A 19,193-nucleotide genomic window follows, 5' to 3' on the forward strand; every position below is an offset into this window, starting at 1 on the left:
AATTTGTATTCTAATACAAAGAGCAATGTTATTGTGCTGCTTTTAAGAGGATCCAATAATCGATTGCCCTGTCAGCTTATTTTTGACTTTGTAGGGTTTTAGGGCAGCTTATCGCCTGATCGAATGGCAGCACAAAGAAATGTCTAAGCTTTCAATTAGGCCGTGTCCAAAAGGACGAAACGCCTGCATCCGAGCTGCAAATTAGCCAGAGGTTCTCCAGTCGCCCGGTTCATAGTGGATTAATCTCTCCTTTTGGCCCTTTTCACTCTGCCTTTCTGCCATTCTCTTTTGGTGGCGCTTTTTGCGACGAGTTCAGAGTTTATGATGGCGGAATTCGCAGGATTCGGCGGCCTGTTGATGAGTTGATGCCCCAGTGGGTTGCGCGCCAGGCGCTTCTCGCTGTGTCGAGTGCAGGGCTAGGATTTTAGGAGCATCGGGAACTGGGAGGGGTTGGCCAGTGGGTGGATGTTGTCACTCAAGTGCCTTTCGAAACTTAATACGCGGGAGTGGAGGAATGGAGCAATCGAGCTGCGCTTCTCATCGCAGCCCAGCCATTTTGCAAGGACTCCATATTCCCAGTTGGTGGCCCTTGAGCTGTGCTGTTTTTCCACAGGACACAACACAAACACTCCAATCGGGCGTAGCAACTTCATTGGATTCATTAAACTTTCGCCTGTAACTGTGCACCCTGAGCATTGAATTGAATTTGCAGTGGAAACCCCTCAAATTCAATTAAAAATCCTCAAGCTTTGTGCGGACTTAATTCAAAATTTCCATGCAGCTCTGCGACCCCCAGCATGGCAAACTTATGGTGGGTTCAACTTTAGCCGAGCCGAGCGCATGTTTATTTGTGTCAAGGATGTGAACAAAATCAATTATTTTGTAAGCAGTTGCCGCCGCTGTTGTTGCTGCCGCTGCTGCTGCAGTGGCTGTTGCAGGTTGCTCCTTCTGGTTACATCATTCCACTGCGGAGGAGCCTTGCTGCCCAACTAGCCATTCAGGCCATCGGGAAAGCGGAACTCAGCCAGACACAAACAACCGAAAACTGTCATAAATTTTCCGCCAGCAGGCAAACGATGCCAGTTCTGCGGAGTATCGCCAGCTCAATGCCCAGATGTCTATATGCATCAATTGTGGTAATTTCCCATTGCTGTTTGCCAGCCTGCAGCCCGGAGTTTAATTCCCTTGATTTCTGCTCTTGGTCTCGCCGTTTCAATCGAATGAAAAGATTGCAATTGATTACGGAAATGCCATATGCAAATTACTATATTTCGCCTCTTGCAGTTTCATTACACTGAAAGCCGGCGAAAACAATGTTGAAGTGGGATATGCTGAAAACATATTTGGCGAAGGGCTTACTTTTGTTTTTGAATATTTATTTTGGCCGCAAATTGTGACTGCACGTGATTGATGAACAATCGCCAAGTGGAAAAATGCTTTTAGTTAATTGAAAGTTTGGCTTGCACATGGTTTTTCAGGGTCACTAGGAACCGAAGCCGAATAGTTCCATGATATTCGTTCTCCGAGCCAAAGTTTCCTATTGACTGGCTAACCCATCGAAAATTGGCAATTGGCAATTGGCAGAGCCAAATAATGCATGAGAGCCCTTTGTGATCCGACTTGAGGTCTGGGCCAAATGTCTGCACATTAGGAGCCCGACACAGACATAGTTTAATTAGCTGGCTCCAGATTAGCCGCCCCAAGGTGCTGGTGGCAGTGTAGGCACCTTCGTGCTGGAATCGCTTGAAACGCTAATTGCCAGCCATTTGCATTTCGAGCTTGTCAAACGGGGCCAGAAGTTTCCCAGCTCGGCGATTCGTGTGCATTGATTGGCTCATTAGGGAGGTTGGAGGTCAGGAGCAGGAGCAGGAGCAGGAGCAGGAGCAGGACGTGATGCTCGGATGCAATGTCCAGGCTGCTAAATACACAAAACAATTACATTAGCCCGGGGTGGAAATGGGAAATGGGAGCCACATCCAGCGCATCCGGCTAATGCAATTATGCCCAGCGCCTGGGCCCCGAGCACGTAGATTGCCAAGGGACTGGGACTGGGAGCTCACTAAGTGGAGCACTGGTGCAGTTTTCCACACCCAGCTGCTGGATGCACCCATTTCCCCATTCCGTTTGGTTTGGGTTTCATTTGTGCCGGCGCAGGGCGTAAATTATTCAATGAGCATTGTTTCAGCAAAAGTTGCAAAATGAATTTCTACTCAAGAATTTCATTACGAGTGCGAGAACAAGGGAGAGCGCTGGAGCAGGATGTGGGGAGCAGGGCACAGGACATTTCCACAATTTCCCGCCGCCGCCCGCTCTTTTTCACCGCTCGCTCGCAGCTGTCCACATGTTTACATCTCATTTCATTAAATTCATTCAACTCATTGTTCTCATTAGAAGGGACGCCACCCACACATGCGAAAAGCCGGTAAATGTTTGACAAATTAATGTTGATAAAATTGTGTGGCATAACGACAGGCGCCTGATCCTGCGACTCGCGTGTGTGTGCGTGTCAGTGTTAGGCAAACAAATATGTGATGTGACAGACAGACAGGTGCGTCGCCTTTTTCCCCTTCCCTCCAATCCTACCCTCTCTCTCTCTGCAGTATCCTTTCCCGCCTGTCCTTCCTTCTTTTCGCTCTTGTGTGCGAGTTTCCTTTTGGGCGCGGTTTTTCCACGAATTTTGGGGCATTTGTTTGCCCGTTAATGGGGTCTCGTGGCCGTATAGATTGATATATGCATAAATAATGAGCGATAAGTACAGGCGCTGTTTAAATATGACTAAAATGATATGACGCCCCCGCCTCCAGCTCTTCAACTTGATGGATCGCTCCAGTTAATGGCCCTGAAACATAATGCCGCATTTACCCGGCACCAATCTGAAAGTTTAGCCAAGTAAGCCAAAATAATTGGTAGATAAACAGCGATTTGCTGCCGTGCGCTGGAAGCACTGTTTGATCTAACAATAATCACTATTAAGAATTTAGTTTCAAAAGGTTAATCCAGAATGCCGGCAGCTCAAAAAGCCGGATTTTGCAAGCAAATATTAACAAATTAGTTTGCTGCCAAAAGGATTTATTGGCCAAATGTGTTGGAACTAGCAAATATTTGCTGCTCAATCAGCGAACTTGTGGCAGCAGAAGCACATTTAATTGCTTGACAAGTCAAATATAAATGCCACAGATTCTCGGTGCGGCACTCCATAAAAATCCCCCTCTTTTCGGCCACTTCAGTTGCGTGCAGGACCCATTTGTCTCATTGGAGTGCCCCTCTGGGAGTCCTCGCTGAATAATGCACGAACTGTAATTGTCCTGAACGTCCTGACAGCACTCTCGCCTTAGGTCCTGGAGTCCTGATTTCGTCGCCAGCAATCTTGCGCTGGTTTTTCCCAAGCACGACAAGCGATTTCCGCCTTGCTCGCTCCGATTTCCCTGATTTCCGCCTGTGAAAACGCTCCGCTGCCTCTGGTTTTTGCCTGCCAATTGCACATCGAAAATTGTTGCATAATTGCGGACCAGACTGGTGCTGAGCTGCTGGATTACACTTGTTATGCAAAGCAATGCAGCTGGCAAATGCGTGCAGCTCTGCGCTGCTGCAGTTCGACAAAGTGCAAAACAATGCCACATGGGCGTGGGGCGTGGGGCGTGGCCGGGTCATGTTTATGATTTTGACAACGAAACGGCAGCGAGTCCTAGTGACACCTCACCACTCACCCACCGAACACCGCCCACCACCCACCGCCCATCGCCCATCGCCCATCAAGGTGAACCGGCGAGGGGCGGGCTTTGGGAGCTGGCCCGGCCATGTGACAAACAATTTGCCTACGCCCAACCTACTGCGACACCTCCTCGGTCCTCGCTGCTCGGTGCTCGGTGCTCGGTCGCATCCACTTGCCAAAGCCTGTCCCTTGCGGCTTTCAGCCACGTCAACGCGGCCATGTGCCTGTGCCAGTGCCAGTTTGTATCTGTGTGTGTGTGAGCTCGGGGTGTTAGCCATCTCCTGCCTCGTCCTGCGCCATGTGTGTGCATGTGTGTGTGTCGCCTGTCACTTTTTACGCTGCTGCACAACACATCCCCGTCCACTGCCACAGCCACATCCATAGAAACAGCAGCACTGACGAGCTGCATAAATATCTGAGCGAAAGCACGAATATCTGATACCTCAATGGGGATGTGTAGATACAAGTGCTGAAACACGATACTGCACACCACCAACGCAAGTAGAAGTGCGAGAGGTAGATTTTTGAATAATATTCAGTTGCGAGGCAATAAGAATGGAGTATCCAAATACACCACACACAAATATGCATAGATCAACGTGAAACTTCAATTGTATAGCTGGCATATTGCTCATTCCTTATAAAGGTAATCAGATTTCAAATACAATTCTTACTTGAGACAAAGGCAAATGCTGTCGAGCTGCGAATGATTTAAAGTTAATTTCCGGGCACGAGTTGTCCCCAGTTGGGAACACAGAAAACTCCAAATATTCAGTCTTGGCCCGAACTATTTGCCTGCACTTGGCCTGGGTGCACAAGCACATTGCCCCGAGCTCCGGGAAATCGAGCATTCGAGAACCGGGCTCGAGCACTCGCAACATCCTTTTCCAGGAAGGGTATCGCTCTGCCACACATTTGCATGCATGCATTTGAAAATTTGAGTGCTGCCTGCGACATGTTCTTGCTGTTCTTGGGCTGTTGTTGTCGTTTCCATTGCCGCTGCATTTTTTCTCCGCCTGCATTGTTGACAGGCGTTAAAATTTGACACACACACACACACACACACAGAGCGACTGCCGACTAACACAGAGGCAGCGCGTCCCTATCAGGACGTGTGTGTGTGAGCTAGGACATTGTTTGAATTGCCCGTCGAGGTTAAGCTGTAACATTTAAAGTGTTGTCGGTTCCGTTTGCCGTTTGCCATTGTAGCTGCATGTTGCATGTTGCACGTTGCTGCTGCTGCTGCTGCTGCTGCAACTGCTGGTGTTTAGCTCAAGTGCACTTCGGATGCTTCCCTCCTTTCTGGCCCCAGAAGTTGACATTCCTGCTGCCGAGGAGGCTCTGGCGGATTTAAATTGCCCCCGGCACTCGGCACTCGGCAAAAGTTCTGAATAATATTTCGCTTGCCCAACTAATCAAGGCATTAATTTCTCAGGGCATTTAGGGTAAACCAGCCGGGCCCAGTGCCATGTCACACATCCATCAGAGATTGTGGCCGGGCCGAGCTGTCAGGGTGTCATAGGTCAAGTGGCCGGAGAGCTCCTCCTTGGACCCCAAAGAGCCCGCTCCGCGCGCCCTGCAACTGACATCATTGTGTGGGCCGAGTCCATTTTCATTGTCTAAGCATTTAGGACCTCGGCTTATTAGACATTGTGGCCCGCCTCTCTGGACCTCGCAACCTCGCCACCTCGCAACCTGCACAAAGGATCACAGCCACAAAGGACATCCCGGCTATCTACACAGGGCGTAGATGTGTAGTTGTAGGCGTGTGCCATTAGCCATAATGCATACTCCATTATGCCGGCATTGTTTGAGTTTTTGCGCCCCCCTTCTCTTTTCTCTTTTCCTCTGGCGTGTGCAATGTGCTGGAGGGCGGAGGGCGGGAATGGTGGATGCACTGAAAGAAATTGTACATTACCAGTCCGTTTTTATATAACTATTTTGCCCAACTATTTAAAGCGAGTAACTAGTGATTCCCGTGGTGTCTTGTATTCTTATACACCATTTCATCTGATTACCATAGTGGAAACTCGGAAATGATAGTGCCACGCAACACGTTTTTGCCACAAGCCCAAAGCCATTCGGTTGTCAGTCAGATTCAGACTCAGATTCAGATTCAGTTTCGGTTTCGGTTTCAGTTACAGGTCCACAGCAAAGTTAATGACAACTCGCACAAGAACACTTCACCCGCCGCAGAGACAGCTGGCGAGTGTCCTGCACACATGAATGTTTCAGCATCTCGCCAGGAGTCCTTGGCCAATGGCCACTGTCGCCTCACTGCATCCAATATGCTCTGCACGAGTATGCAACCGAAACGCAAGGCGATAATGGCCAATGGATTCTAACACTTTCGAACCTGGAAATGCTGAGGAGTGTCAGCCGGATTTTGTGTTTAGTTGTGGGAGGGCTAACAAATTCATGGCAGTGCCAAGCAAAGACGGATTCTTGGAGCTTAGTGCTTAGGAGGGCGTTCGTTGTTTCACGGAATATGCATAAATTAAATATTAATCGCTCTTAGTGCTCATTATGGTGTTGGCAATCGTGCAGAAATTGGAAAGTTTTCAAAGTTTATCTGCAGAGAGTGGGGGGCAGGACTTTCCGGACATCCGCCCCCGGCAGGAACTGTAATTTCTTATTTTGCCTGCTGCGAATTGAAGAATTTATCTTTATTTTTTACCCAGCACATCCCTTTGGTCCTCCAGCCGCATTGTTGTGCATTGGGCCGCAGCTGGTCTGCCATTAAATCAACAATGGCCGCCCGTACACGTGCTCGTCCTTCTCGTCCTTCGAGTGTGTCCTGCCTGCGTGTGTGTGTGTGAGTGTGAGTGTGGGTGTGAGTGTGCCTTGCTGTATTAGTTTCCCTTTTGTATGATTTTTCATTTGAGTTAAGACCCCTTGGCGCCCCTCGAGCCCCTCGGCCCGGGCATATTTGTGCGTATTGCAAGTGAAATTCTCTGCTGCTTATTGTTATTGCCCCGGGAACATGGAAAGCGATTGAGCGGGCGGACGGCGGCGGCGAAGTGGGAAAAGCTGGTGGAGAGCGGGAGGAGCCAGAGGAGGGAGGAAGGGCGCACAGGACATTCGGAACACAGAGCTGGGCGAACAGGACACGCAGCAATTGAGAGTTGTTGATTGTTGCATATTACTCACTGCCCGAAAGTTCAAAGGGTCATCGCTGCTGCCAAGTTGCTGCCGCTTCTGACTCTGAATTTGTTCGCAGCTCTGCAAAAAAGGGAATTTCCTGTGCATACTCTAGAGCATAATGCCGCATTGTTCGGCCAGCGTGCAGGCGGATTACTCGGACTTAAATTGATGTTTAAAATTTTACGAAGCAGCTTACTTGTTTGACATTTCCAATTGAATAAGCTCGGTGCTTAACAGGATATTAGCAAGGATGCTGAGCTGCACACACGTGTGCGTCTCAACAGTAATCACCATGTTCAATCGCCCAAGTCTAAGTTAGCCTTACTCACACCAACCACAAATCACCTTAGAACGGATAATATCCAGCTCATTTTAAGCATCTCTGATAGACTTGCACTTTGGGGTGGGTGCGAGCCATCGGGTTACACTTTTTCCTGCCCGCCTCATAAATATTCATGCTTTAACCGGAAAACGATTAAGTCGCAAAAGGTTTTAAGCTTCCGCTGCAGCAGCTCCTGGTACTGGTACTCCAATATTGATAGTAGATTCCTGCGGAATTCTCCAGCCACGCGAACTCGTTCTTGCCACCCACTTGCCGCCCACTTGCCGCCCACCTTCCGCCCCTTCTGCGCTGTTGTTGTAGCCGCTGCCTTGAGTTTTATGCAAGCATGTGGAAAATTCCAACGAAGTGCGGTCATTTTAATAACAAAAACATCAGCTCTTTATGCACTCAATGCTCCTGTTTTTTGCTGTTCGCAGCTTTGGCTTCTATTTACTTGCTTTTTTGCGTTTTATGACTTTCGCTGTTGTTGTTGGCCGAGCAAACTTTTCCAATATAGCAGTGTGCTCTTTGTTTTTCCTGCTGCATATAGTTGTTGCTCCCCCGGCTTGGTTTTCCCCAATGTGTGTAGCTGTGTGGGGTGTGCAGGGGTGGTTTGCAGTGGTGTTTGTGTGGCTATCACAGTCGGTTGGTTTAATTTTTAAATCACACAAGACAGTTAATTGGTGCGGGGAAGAGTGGTGTTAGGAGCAGCGTGTTCCCATAAATATGAACTACATTGCAGTACAGATTACCTTGGCTTCGCATTTGTATACGTGTATGTGGCCAGGGGTACTTGGGATTTAAGGACACCACCGACTTCTTCGACAGCAGCTTTCCACGGAAAACAGAGCTCCTTAAGCCGTATCACTCAGATCCAATGCCGTATTAAATCGAGACTGCGAATCCCTGGTTAAGTGTATTCCTCAATTGTCGGTCTTAAATCATGGTTAAGAGCTCCTAAGAACGTCGTATTCTAGATTCGAGTTTTATTGTTCTGAGCTTATATCCCCTTTATGGCTTTCGCAATCGCATGGCAGTAGCAAGCAGTCATATCATCAGTGGCATTGTCTTGTACACCTTTCGCAATGGAGCTTTTGCTAATATCTATAAATGTTCCCCTTCTTGCAGGGTCAGTGCTCGGCTGGCACACTGCCCATGGCCTGGGTCGATGAGGGACCCGGGCCCCCAACCTGCCCGCGATCCTGCGCCGAGCAGCAGCAACAGAAGCCAGTGGCCTCCAAGGCCAAGCGGAGTGCCACCAGTAACAATAAAGTCAAGTATTTCGTAAACTATAAGACAACCCAGATGCGTTTGCGCCGCGCTGGGGATCACACGATGGACGCCACCGACAGCCATTCCCCACTGGCCAGCGAGCGGCCTCCGAGCACCACCGACGACCAGCACGTGGACGTGGACGTGGACGTGGACGTGTCCTCCACCACTGAGGAGGCGGAGCCGGAGCCCACGCTGTCCTACAGCCATCTGCACGCCCAGGAGCCGGTCCTGGCCCACCAGCAGGACCCGCGGGAGCGGGAGCGGGAGCAGGAGCAGCAGGAGCAACAACAGTGCCTTGAATATCTGGGCGATTCCGCCGAGTCGAGTCCGCAGCACCTGTGCGGCCTCCAGTCACCTGGCCACCTGCTGGAGCGGCTGAAGGTCCTGCGGCTGCGCAACTGCTGCGAGAGGAGCGTCTTCAGCTCCCTGCACACGCTGGCCCTCAATGCCAGCCTCACCGATCGGCAGGAGTGCGTCCGCGTGCTCAGCGACCTGCTGGACGTAGATGGACTGGCCAACAGGATCACCTGCGAGCTGGCCGAGATCCTGTTCCGCTTCGACTGCCGGCAGGTCTACTCGCTGATCAACCAGTGCGACGACTGCAAGGTGAGTTTAGTTCCCTCTCCCCTTCTCCCCCTAATATCCTTGGCTCTTAACCCATCTAATCCGCCGCGTCCCAGTCCCGCCGTCCAACCCCGTTAACCCAATTAAGCCCAAACCTCATTCGCTTTCCACTTTGGCCCAGGCCGAAACTCTTCCGCACCGCGTGACATTTTTAGCTGCTCATTAATTATTAAAGTTGAGCTGCGAAAAAAGGGAAAAACTGAAAACAAAACCAAACCCAAAAGGCCCTAAGTGCGGAATTTACACTGCGGCAAATCACACGTTGTTCGGCCAAAACAAGTATCTGGAATCAACTTATCCTAGCTGCCGAAACCCGAACCTTAGATACTGGCAGTGATCGGACTTAGTAACACTTTTGCCTTAGACACTTTTGCCGGACTTGCAATGACAACAAGTAGTAGACTTTCAGATAAGTTGAAACGTTTCTTTCAGTGTCTGACCAAGGGTCAAAGTTAAGCTTTTAGGGCATCTAGGTTTATCTATTTATCAAGGGTTCTTCGTTTTACTCTCACAGTAAGCAGCTCCCTAGGCAAAGCAGATGTCAAAAATAGTAAGCTTTAGCCCTTTTGCCCGCGAAGAACAAAGCCTTTTTGCATTTCAAATTTCCTGCCCCACCCGTTGGCCATTTGGCAACTTTTCATTCTCTCAGTGCAGAGCTCATTGAGGGCTCATGCTGCTTTTGGCCCGTAAGCGAGCCAGGACTCTTGTCCAAGGATTCATATTTCAGACTCGTAATTACGGGGCAGGATGGCGAGCGCAGGAGGAGGAGCAGGAGGAGGAGCAGGAGCGGGAGCAGGAGCAGGAGAAGAAGCGGCGCGGAGTCCACATCGCGGTTAATTTGTAGCACTTAAGCTCGGCTGCAGTTGTCCGCTACATAGGAGCACCAGATTTCGGTGTTTCGGTGCATATTTGATGTCTGTTCCATATAATTGGTAATTATTCGTCGAGTGTCGGCCAGAGATTCCTTTCCTTAACCTGAAAACCTGAAATGGCTGAAGGGGCGACGGAAAAGCTGGCTGAAACAATGACTACGCTAATGAGGGTCTCTGTGGGCAAAGGAAAACCTTTTGAATACTGCAAAATCTCCGAGAGAGAGAGGCAGTGAAAAAAAAAAAAACAGAAATGTGAATTGCGCTGATTAACAAAACTTGAGGCAAATGCTAAGCAGACGGCAACAAAACAACAACAACGCGGGCCAAAAATACACAAGATGTGAGTGGGAGTGGGCTGCGCGGGGGACGGGGTGGGGGAGGGGCTGGGAATGGGGATGGATATGTTGATGGTGGTGTAGGGGGTGGTGCAGATGCTGGGGGCAGACATATGTACACACACAAATTTAAATTTAAATTACGCATACGCCTGGTGGCACACATTTAATGCGCTGTGCAGCCGCAGAGGCAACAACAACAAGGGCTTTAAACTAACCGAAGGATAGGGATTGCAGGAGCAGCGGTGGGGGGTGAGCGGTGGCGAAAGGGTGGCGGAGAACGGAGAGCGGAGAAAAGAGAATCGGAGCAGAGAGTGCCCAGCAGCAGCCTTAGCACACTTCTAGTTCGAAAAGGGCGCTCTCCGCTGGAAGGCAGTCAGCAGAGAGCGGGTGAGAGATTTCCAGGACCTTTCCGCTCTCTTGCTGTGTCAGCGGCACACGCTCTCTGGGAGCACGCTCGCTCTCACTCTCCCTCGCTCTCTCTCTCGCAGGCTCTTTGGCTTTTGGGACTCTGCAAAGTTTTTCGCAGTTTATATAAGTTTCAACAGGCCAATGTTTTGCCAAGAAAATTCCAAAACTTATCAGAATCAGCATGTGTATGAAGCGTTCCCTTGGGAAGCTGGCTATGGTGTTATTGAGATTTGTAATTTTCTACGAGCTCAGTATTTAAATGGCCATAGTTTGGCAATTGGACCGACAGGAGCCATTTGAATTTTCGACTGCGCGCGCTGCTCCTGGCCATCTCTCTCTCGCTCCTGGTGGCCATTCAGCAGAGGTTTCCTTCGCCTTTCTTTTCCAAGTGCCAGATTCCAGCTCAAAACACGTTTTTGCACATGGCCCGAGTGGAGTGTGGCCCTAACCAACCTAACCCCGCTAGCATGGGTATCGGTATCAGTATCATCCATGGGCTGCGCTATCGTCCATGGTCCAGTAAACCGATTTTAGTACTCCACCAACGGCATATTTACTTATGATTACCCACCACCCAACACCCACCTTCCCCGCCGCAGCTCCTCTAATTAGTCGCAAAGGCTTGACATTGCGGCCAACCGCAAAGGGAAAATCCATTTTCCGGAACCGAGCTTCGAGGCAACGTTTTGTGTCCTTATTTGCGGTTTGCAAAACATTTTGCCCCTTTGGAAGACCTCTTGGTCGTGATGGTCGCATCATTGCGGCGATTCGATTATGTTCGTCATATTTGTGGAAAGGACTGGCAAATTTTTAGGGGAATGCATTGGCTTTGCAAGCCGGGGAACTGAACGCTTCGCTTAAGGTATACAAACATGCGAGTATTCATCGGTTTTAGGAAACAGCTAGTTATGTAATATTTAGTCTCCTTAACGGCAAGTCTGCAGCCTGAGCCAACTAGGAAAAGCACAACAAATATTTGCCACTCTGCTCGTTGCCAATTAGTTTTTCATCGAATGAATGACAAATAGATGAGCGTGAAAGCACATGCATATTCATAAGATTGCTTTATTATGCACAAAGCCACAATAAAGCATTGACCTCCAGAGCCAGCAAAGTGAAACTTTAAACTTCACCAGAGAGCAATAAAGCCAAAGTTCAAGTCTCGCCTGATTCCAAGTGATTTAATCAATTGCGTAGATGTGCTTTGTGTGTATTTCCCAAATTGGCTTGGCCAAAACCTTTATCTGTATGTGCTGTCATCAAAGTTGGCTGCTGTTTGGCCGCAATCTATTTCCATCGATGATTTCGATTTAATGTGGGAGACTTTCGTTATGTCCGCTAGTCGATTTTGTTTCATATACTTTGTGGCAGTGTGTAAATTTGCATTTTACATATACACACATATCACACAACCTTACGTCATATGGGAACCCAAGGAGGGGCTCATGGATGGGCGGTATTGGCTCTATGAGAAGCCTGCGACGGCGAAAGAAAATTGTCAAAAGCGGAAGTAGCGTAATTTCATAAATGATTGATTACAAACACTTTACACGCATTCTCACTTATGTGCGCCAATCGCACACAGCCACCCACACACACTGGCACATGTCCTGCCGAAGGATAACGCCCTCCTCCCCTCCTCCCCTCTCTCGCCACTCTATCGGCCATATTTGCTTAGGTGTTTGGGCCATAAACGATTTGTTGCTGTTGTCGCCTGGCGACAGCTGACAACGCTGAGCTGTATTACACTATAGCCGCGTTTTGTGAGGTCCGCTTTGCACTTCTTTATCCTCCCACCCCTACCCTCCCCCCTCCCCCCACCCACTTTGCGGCTGGACACATGTGTGCGTCGACAGTCAGGAGAAAAACTTTCTGTGTTCCAATAATCTTTTCCCCCTCCACCCCCACCCCCCGCAGCCCAGGCAGTTGTTTCCACCTTTTTTTGCATTGGCATTCGGCTTGGCCTTCCTCCTCCGGTTATCCTGGCTGTCCTCGTCCTGGCCGCCTCCTTCCCGGCATGCCACTTTGTGCAATCTAGCAATTTATCGAGTTTTGCGTGGGCGCCGCATCTTCCAGATTATAATCCTGCCGAGGGTGAAAGTGGAAGTGGAAGCAGCTGGCCCAAGACGCCAGATTGATAGATATCACTTTGCGGTGCACGGTGGATTAAGGAAAAAGTTGATTTCGCCGAGATTCCTCAGCAGGATGCTAAAAATATCCTACCACCAAGTGGAAGGGAAGATCGCGTGTTCTTGTGGTAGCTTCAATTGCTCAATGGAAGGAACTGCCAGCGCCAACGAGATACAGTATATCCGTAAATTATTTTCTGGAAAAGGGCTACAATCGTTACCGGAATGTATGGGTTGCTTCGCAATCGCAAGCCCAGCAAACGGCATTTGGGTCGCATTTCCCACATCGACGCACCAGCACCATATAAAAGTTTTTCCCCTGATTAGGCCAGGGTCCCCTTCTGAAAACAGGAGCAACTTTCGCTCTGGGCCCTCAGAAGTGAGGTGAGTACGCCATGTAGGCCCTGTACTGGGAAAGTTTCAGTTAAGGGCCCTCTTCGGCAAATAAATGGCGCAATGCAGCGGAAAATTGGCCAATTCGAGCCAACAGAAGCGGCAGAAGCGGCAGAGGAGCGCTAATGTGACCAAGACGTGGAGGAGGGGAAGCGAACCTCAGGCAGCAGCAAACGATTAATCAATAAAACGAAGTCTGATGAGCAGGACACAGACGGGCGGACCGCAGGACAGACAAAGGGTGGCAAGGGCAGCAGCTGCTCCTTGGGTTCCTCGGGGTCCTTGGGCTGTGAAGTCCTCCGCCTCCGCGCCCTCCGCGCCCTCCGCGCCCTCCGCGCCCTGCGCGAATCCTCTCCAGCTCCGGGTGAGCTGCTCCCACGTTGACTGACAAGTCTTTGTGCAAACAGACGCACAATCCCACTCACAAACACACTCGCAAACAGGGCCAACACACACAGAGACCAGCTCGCTGCTGACACAATATGAAAAATGTTTTTTTTCCTCTTCCAGGGGCGGTGGCTTTTGGGGCGGGGCATGTTCGTAATCCACAATCGACAAAGATAAATCGCTTTTAGTGTGCTCCAAAGCATTTATTTAAATTTACGCTCGCTCTCCTTTTCTCTTTCTGTCGCACGCACTGTCTGTCACCTCGCCCCTTCTAGTCAGCTACACCGGGAAAAAAGTGTCCTTCCTTGTGAGGGGCGCATCCTAATTTCATTGGGACTACTCGTATCCAGGCAATGTCATTGGCCGAAGGATTTGAACCTTCCTTTTCCATAGTTTCGATCCTTGGCGATATTTTTCTCCGTGCAGCCGGGAAAAGCTGAACATCGAACCCGAAAACGAGACTGGAACTGAGGCCAACAATGGCCAGTGAATTATTTGCGGTTTTCGCTGCACGCTGACGTCATAGATACGCGTCTACGACAACTTAAGCTACCCAGCAATACACTCCACTCGGCGCCCACTTGCAGGAGCCCAGTTCGGTTTGGGATTCCGGACTCGGGACTCCAGGACTCAGGACTCAGGACTCGGCGCTCCGGATGTCCCGCTCCCCAGGCGACTGGTGGCGGGCATTAGCGTCATTCATACTTTGGGGCCAGCTCCTTCTTCTTAGCGCTCAGCGTGTGTGCCGCCTCCCAAACTTGTGCCCCACCCTCTGTGGCTGTGTGTGTGGATCTAGTGGGTGTGCGGTGTGTTGGGGCGAGGGTGTTAACTGCCCGTAATGAGCTGCCAATGACTCAGCCTCGGTCGCAGCTTAATGAGCAAATTAGTCGGCTAGAAATTGTTTTGTGTCCTGCGACTCTGTCTGTCTGAAATGGATTCGATTTGGCAACAACGCACGAGTGTAGTTATGGTTCGTAAGCTGATTAAACGGTTCCCACCTTTATCCCTGCTCAAATCCTGTGGTAAGGTGCCACTAAAGTGTGACATCACTAAAGAGATATTTGGGCTGTAGATGCAAAGTTGCAATCGGTATTGCGACCCTGTTTATTTACATATGTGCGCCTTATTGGGTCGGACATGGTTCGATGGGTATTTCCGCGTCTTATTTTTAATTAAAGTTCCCATTCGTATTTGCCGTCAGTTAAGCGGCTTTCGAGGAATTGCGCATGCTGCATATCTGAAATATGGAACATTTCCCTGCCTCTCTGACTGACTGAATGTCTTCTTGGCCCGTTGACATGGCTGCATATTTCTCGGGCAAATGTTGCAGACGTGGCCACCCAGCCACCCAGCCACCCATGCCCACAGTGGCTCTGGGAAATCGACTGACTTCGCCCAACACATTGAGCCCGGCTTGTGCATTATTTACTTGTGTGTGCCACTGGCATCCATATCCATTGTATTTGAATTGTCAAATCAGTGGCAGCCGAGCGGCGCTGAAGGGGCAGGAGGGACACAATGGCCGACGATGGGAAGTGCGCAGACAAACAGGCGGGGCTCCCATCCTGGGGGCTCTATCAGCGCCCTCAACGGCTGACTGACTCGACCGGACGGAAGCTGCAAAACAAACTAAGCATTGCATTTACGGCTAAATAAAGCGGGCAGAAGGAGCAGCTGCAGTGAAAGGTCGAGGCAGATGCACTGCAAGGACAACGCTGGAGTCCAACGTCGATTCAATATACTTACTCAACTTGAAGACATGTCGATCCTCTGGATCCCAAACTTGGAGCTACCATTTTCTAGTTCAGGGCTTATGAGATGTTTTAGTAGCGATGGACTTCTAGGTGCTGGCTAATGAGCTGCCCAAAGAATCCGTCTGCTGGGCACATGCGATCTAATTAAGTGCTGGCTAATGTGTTTGTCCACACTTGGGTGGACAACTGGACTGGCCAAAATGCTAATTAGATGGAAAAAGTCCCTCCGCACATTATCTGTTTGAATATACTCGCAGCTACTAGTGAGTGTTTGCTTTATGTGAATGGTTATGCATGTGTGCTGCGCCAGAAATGACGGGTACATAAATTCCAACACTTGTCGACCGACATATCCGTGATAAACATTTCGCATCGGGCGCAGCGTGAATTTCACTTAAATATGCTAATTTCTTTTTGCCCTCACAGAAAGAGGAGAGGGGCGGGAAAGGGGTTTTGGGCTGACATTTCAACTGTTTGTCGCGTTTGACAAAAACGATTCGAAAGCGAGTGGGCTGCGGACTCAAAGCAAACACGTTAATTGAAAAATTTACCCACATTCCGCATCCGCTATGAAAATGTATGTTGCTGGAATGTTTACAATGGCGAATGTTGTTGGCCAGTTATGACAGGCAATTAAATTTCGACTAGGGCAGCATTTTGTTGCCCAATTAGCCGAGTGGAGCAGCACTCCGGGTTGACAACGGGCAACCAGCAACAGACAATTGTGACTGCGCGCCAGATACAGATACAGCTACAGCTACAGCTACAGATGAAGCTGAATCTGAATCTGAATCTGAGGCCGAGCAAATGTGCCGAAAAATGCTCGTGATAATTTGGGCGGACACCTTTTAAGCACTCATCCGCCCCGTTGGCCCGTTAAAGCACCAGCAGCCTGGCATTTTGTTATGGGATTTTGCGGTTTTAAGTTTAGTATTTGTCGGATGCAGCACGTAGCGGTTGGGGAAATGGGCTAGGGTGGGGGTGGGGTGGCCAGAGCACCCGAGCTTTATGCGCTGCACTCAGTAGGTGACACGTGACCGTGTGGCAAACAAAACAAACGAAGCAATGAACCAGCCACCGAAAGCGAAACAGAAGCAGAAACAGTAACAGAAACCAGCAGCCCAGCAGAAAGTGCTGACGAAGGGCGGGGCAGGGGAATCCATCTGAAGGGGCACATAATGGCCCTTGCCAGGCGTTTGTTCGCTGGTTGCGAGCTGCAAAACCGCTCCGCAAGAAAGCGGACAGCCCACACTCACAATCACACTCACACTTGCACGTTACACTTGCACGCACACTCGCGAACGGATGGAAAATAAAAGTTTATCCTTGGACCAACAGCAAAGGCATTACTTAAGCGCAGTGCACACTGTGTGTTCTGCTTATTGCCATAGCCAATGCGACAACACGTGCCGAGCTCCACAGTCCCCCAGTCCCCCAGTCGCCCAGTCGCCCAGTTCCTCGGATCCCCAGCTCCACAGTTGGTCAAGTGCGTTGGCGTGAGCGAGGAGCCACTGTGGCCAGGCCACTTTGAGCTGGCTAACAAAATAAGCAGGCGCACACACAGCCACTCGGCCCGAATAGTTCAGCGGGTCTTCACTGCATCCACTGCATTGTAATCGTGGTCGAACGCGATTTCGTGCGCGTCTAGGTTTTGGTAGCAGCCTGTACTTCCGCTCAAAACTAGTCCCAATTCAACCGCGTACTAAGGCCATTTAATATGGTTTAATACATACCCAAGTTAGTCTAGGCAAAGAGTACCTTCTATGACTTACCAGCCCCGCCCCGAATCATTTGAATAGTATTGTGTTTGATATTAGTATATAGTTGTGTCACCACCTCAACTGGCAGTAAGCCACGAAATGGCGCATTTTCTTCGAATGGTTATTGTTTCTACTGACATAACTGAAGTATTTACTCTGCAGAAACAATGGGCAGATAAATTTCGAATTTGCATTTAATGGGTGCAGAAATCAGGGTGATGCTTGTTTATGCAGTGAGTTTTAATAAGCGCGTTTTAAATTTCGCGCATATACAAATGGGTAGCACGCAAAGGCCCACACACACGCGCACCGTTTCGTGAGCCATTATGCAAATTGGCAACAACATGGTCGTGGAATCGGAGTGGGCCCGAACCGAACGCCCGAAAGCCGAAAGAGTGGAGAAAGCCGTAAGGCGCGGCTCTTACCACTCATAAATCTACTGCAAAGGTGCAAATCAAATCATAACTTATTTGCATACATACGAGCCTGCGCTCGTGTGTGTGAAGGTCCTCGATCTCCACCCACACACACGCACTGCTGTGTGTGCGCCATATCAATTACATTACAGAGTCCTGCGCAAATCCTTGCCGAATTCAGTCACGTTCCCTTAGCACACTGACCAGGACTCGACCGACCACGCCGCCAGCCACTCGGCCAGGAGCCGCAGTCCGCCCACACGAAAGTGTATTAAATTCGAGCTGAAGTTGGGGCTTGGGGCTTGGGGCTTGTGGATGGGCCACTCTGCGCACTCTGCGGCGGTGGAAGAAGGAGGCGCTTAGAAAGCCATAAAATATTTATGTCTCAGCCAGTTTGCGAATGAATTTGAAGGCCAATGCAGGAGCATAAACGCTGATACACCAGCCGAGCCAGCCAATCGAATGCGATGGCGGATTGACTGGGGGCGAGTGGTGGGGATCGATAACGCAAACAATATGCAAGGGCAAACAAAGTTGTTTCCATTTTGCTGGTCGCCGTAAAGTGGTTGCTTCATTCAATAGTTGTTCTCCAATGCCCGTAATTCAGCGTTGCCCACTCGCAGAAATAATAGCACTGCGACAGAACTGAAAACAGGCATTTTTACACTTTTAATCCTTAATCGATAATCAAATAAGCTCGCTGCTCAGCCGAACTGAGCCGATTTGGCATAATAAAAAGTGGGATAATTTTCGCATGTTGTTCGGCCTGCACCCTGCGGCTTATTTATATGTGTATTATATTTTTATTACCAGGCGCCTGGCCAGTGTTTGCGTTATTTCTTTGGTTCAACGGCTTATGAAATTATGATAGTAAAACCCAGCTCCCATCCCAGATTCCCGATCCCCGATCCCCGACTACGGCAATGGCAATGGCAATGGCAATTCCAATGGCGGCCATTTGAAAACTCGTAAATCAACCCACACGCAACGTCTGCTCCGTTTGGCAAATATAAAAAGGACTCCCTGGCCGTCTTGCGCTTTCGAAAAGAGGAACGGACAAGAATTCAATTATTTGCCATATGAAACGGTCATTGACTGACTGATGGTCAGTGGCAAAGGTTGCCCTTCCTTTGTTGTCGCTTTTCTATGGCCTGTGGGCTGTGTCCTGCGTCCTATGACCCCTGCCCCAACCGACGACCCTTAACCCTTGGGTTAGCCATTAATGTTTACGAGGGACAGGAGGAGAGCGGAGTTGCAATGTTTTTTCAGGGCCACCATCAGCGTTATTCCCATTGATATGGCTGGCTGTAAAACCGGCTGACTCCGGCCAAGCGCACTCGGCAAATTTATGAAATTAGAATTTCATCGCCCAATGTGCATTTCCAATTAAGCCCCGTTCATCGGATTCGCTCACGACTGCGACTGCGACTCATTATCGCATATTGGGTTTCAAAAATGTTAAGCCACAATTCCGATTCCTCTGCGCCGCATCCTGTAAGCCCACTTCCATCCGGTCAATCTGGGCGAAAGGCGGCGGAGGACGAGGCGCGAAGGTCACACGTCGCTGGGCAGGCACAGCCCGGCTTATTTACTGCCCGCATGTGTGTCCTGCGTCCTGCGGCCCCTTGCCACCCACTCTCGCTGCAGGCTGCACGCCCA

At 49.8% G+C, this 19,193-nt stretch overlaps 1 protein-coding gene across 3 annotated transcripts in view; it reads left to right on the top strand.

The window, feature by feature from the left end:
• Positions 1-19,193, top strand: part of LOC6548441 — a 39,699-nt gene that overhangs the window by 5,652 nt on the left and 14,854 nt on the right. For all 3 annotated transcript variants that reach the window (XM_026980678.1, XM_026980679.1, XM_001976623.3), the window contains exon 3: positions 8,307-9,059. In XM_026980678.1, coding sequence (XP_026836479.1) covers positions 8,307-9,059 — 753 coding nt within the window. The remainder of the gene's footprint in view (positions 1-8,306; positions 9,060-19,193) is intronic.

The sequence above is a fragment of the Drosophila erecta genome, unplaced genomic scaffold (assembly GCF_003286155.1).
Source record: "Drosophila erecta strain 14021-0224.00,06,07 unplaced genomic scaffold, DereRS2 tig00000092-arrow-pilon, whole genome shotgun sequence".
Classification (NCBI taxonomy): Eukaryota; Metazoa; Arthropoda; class Insecta; order Diptera; family Drosophilidae; genus Drosophila; species Drosophila erecta.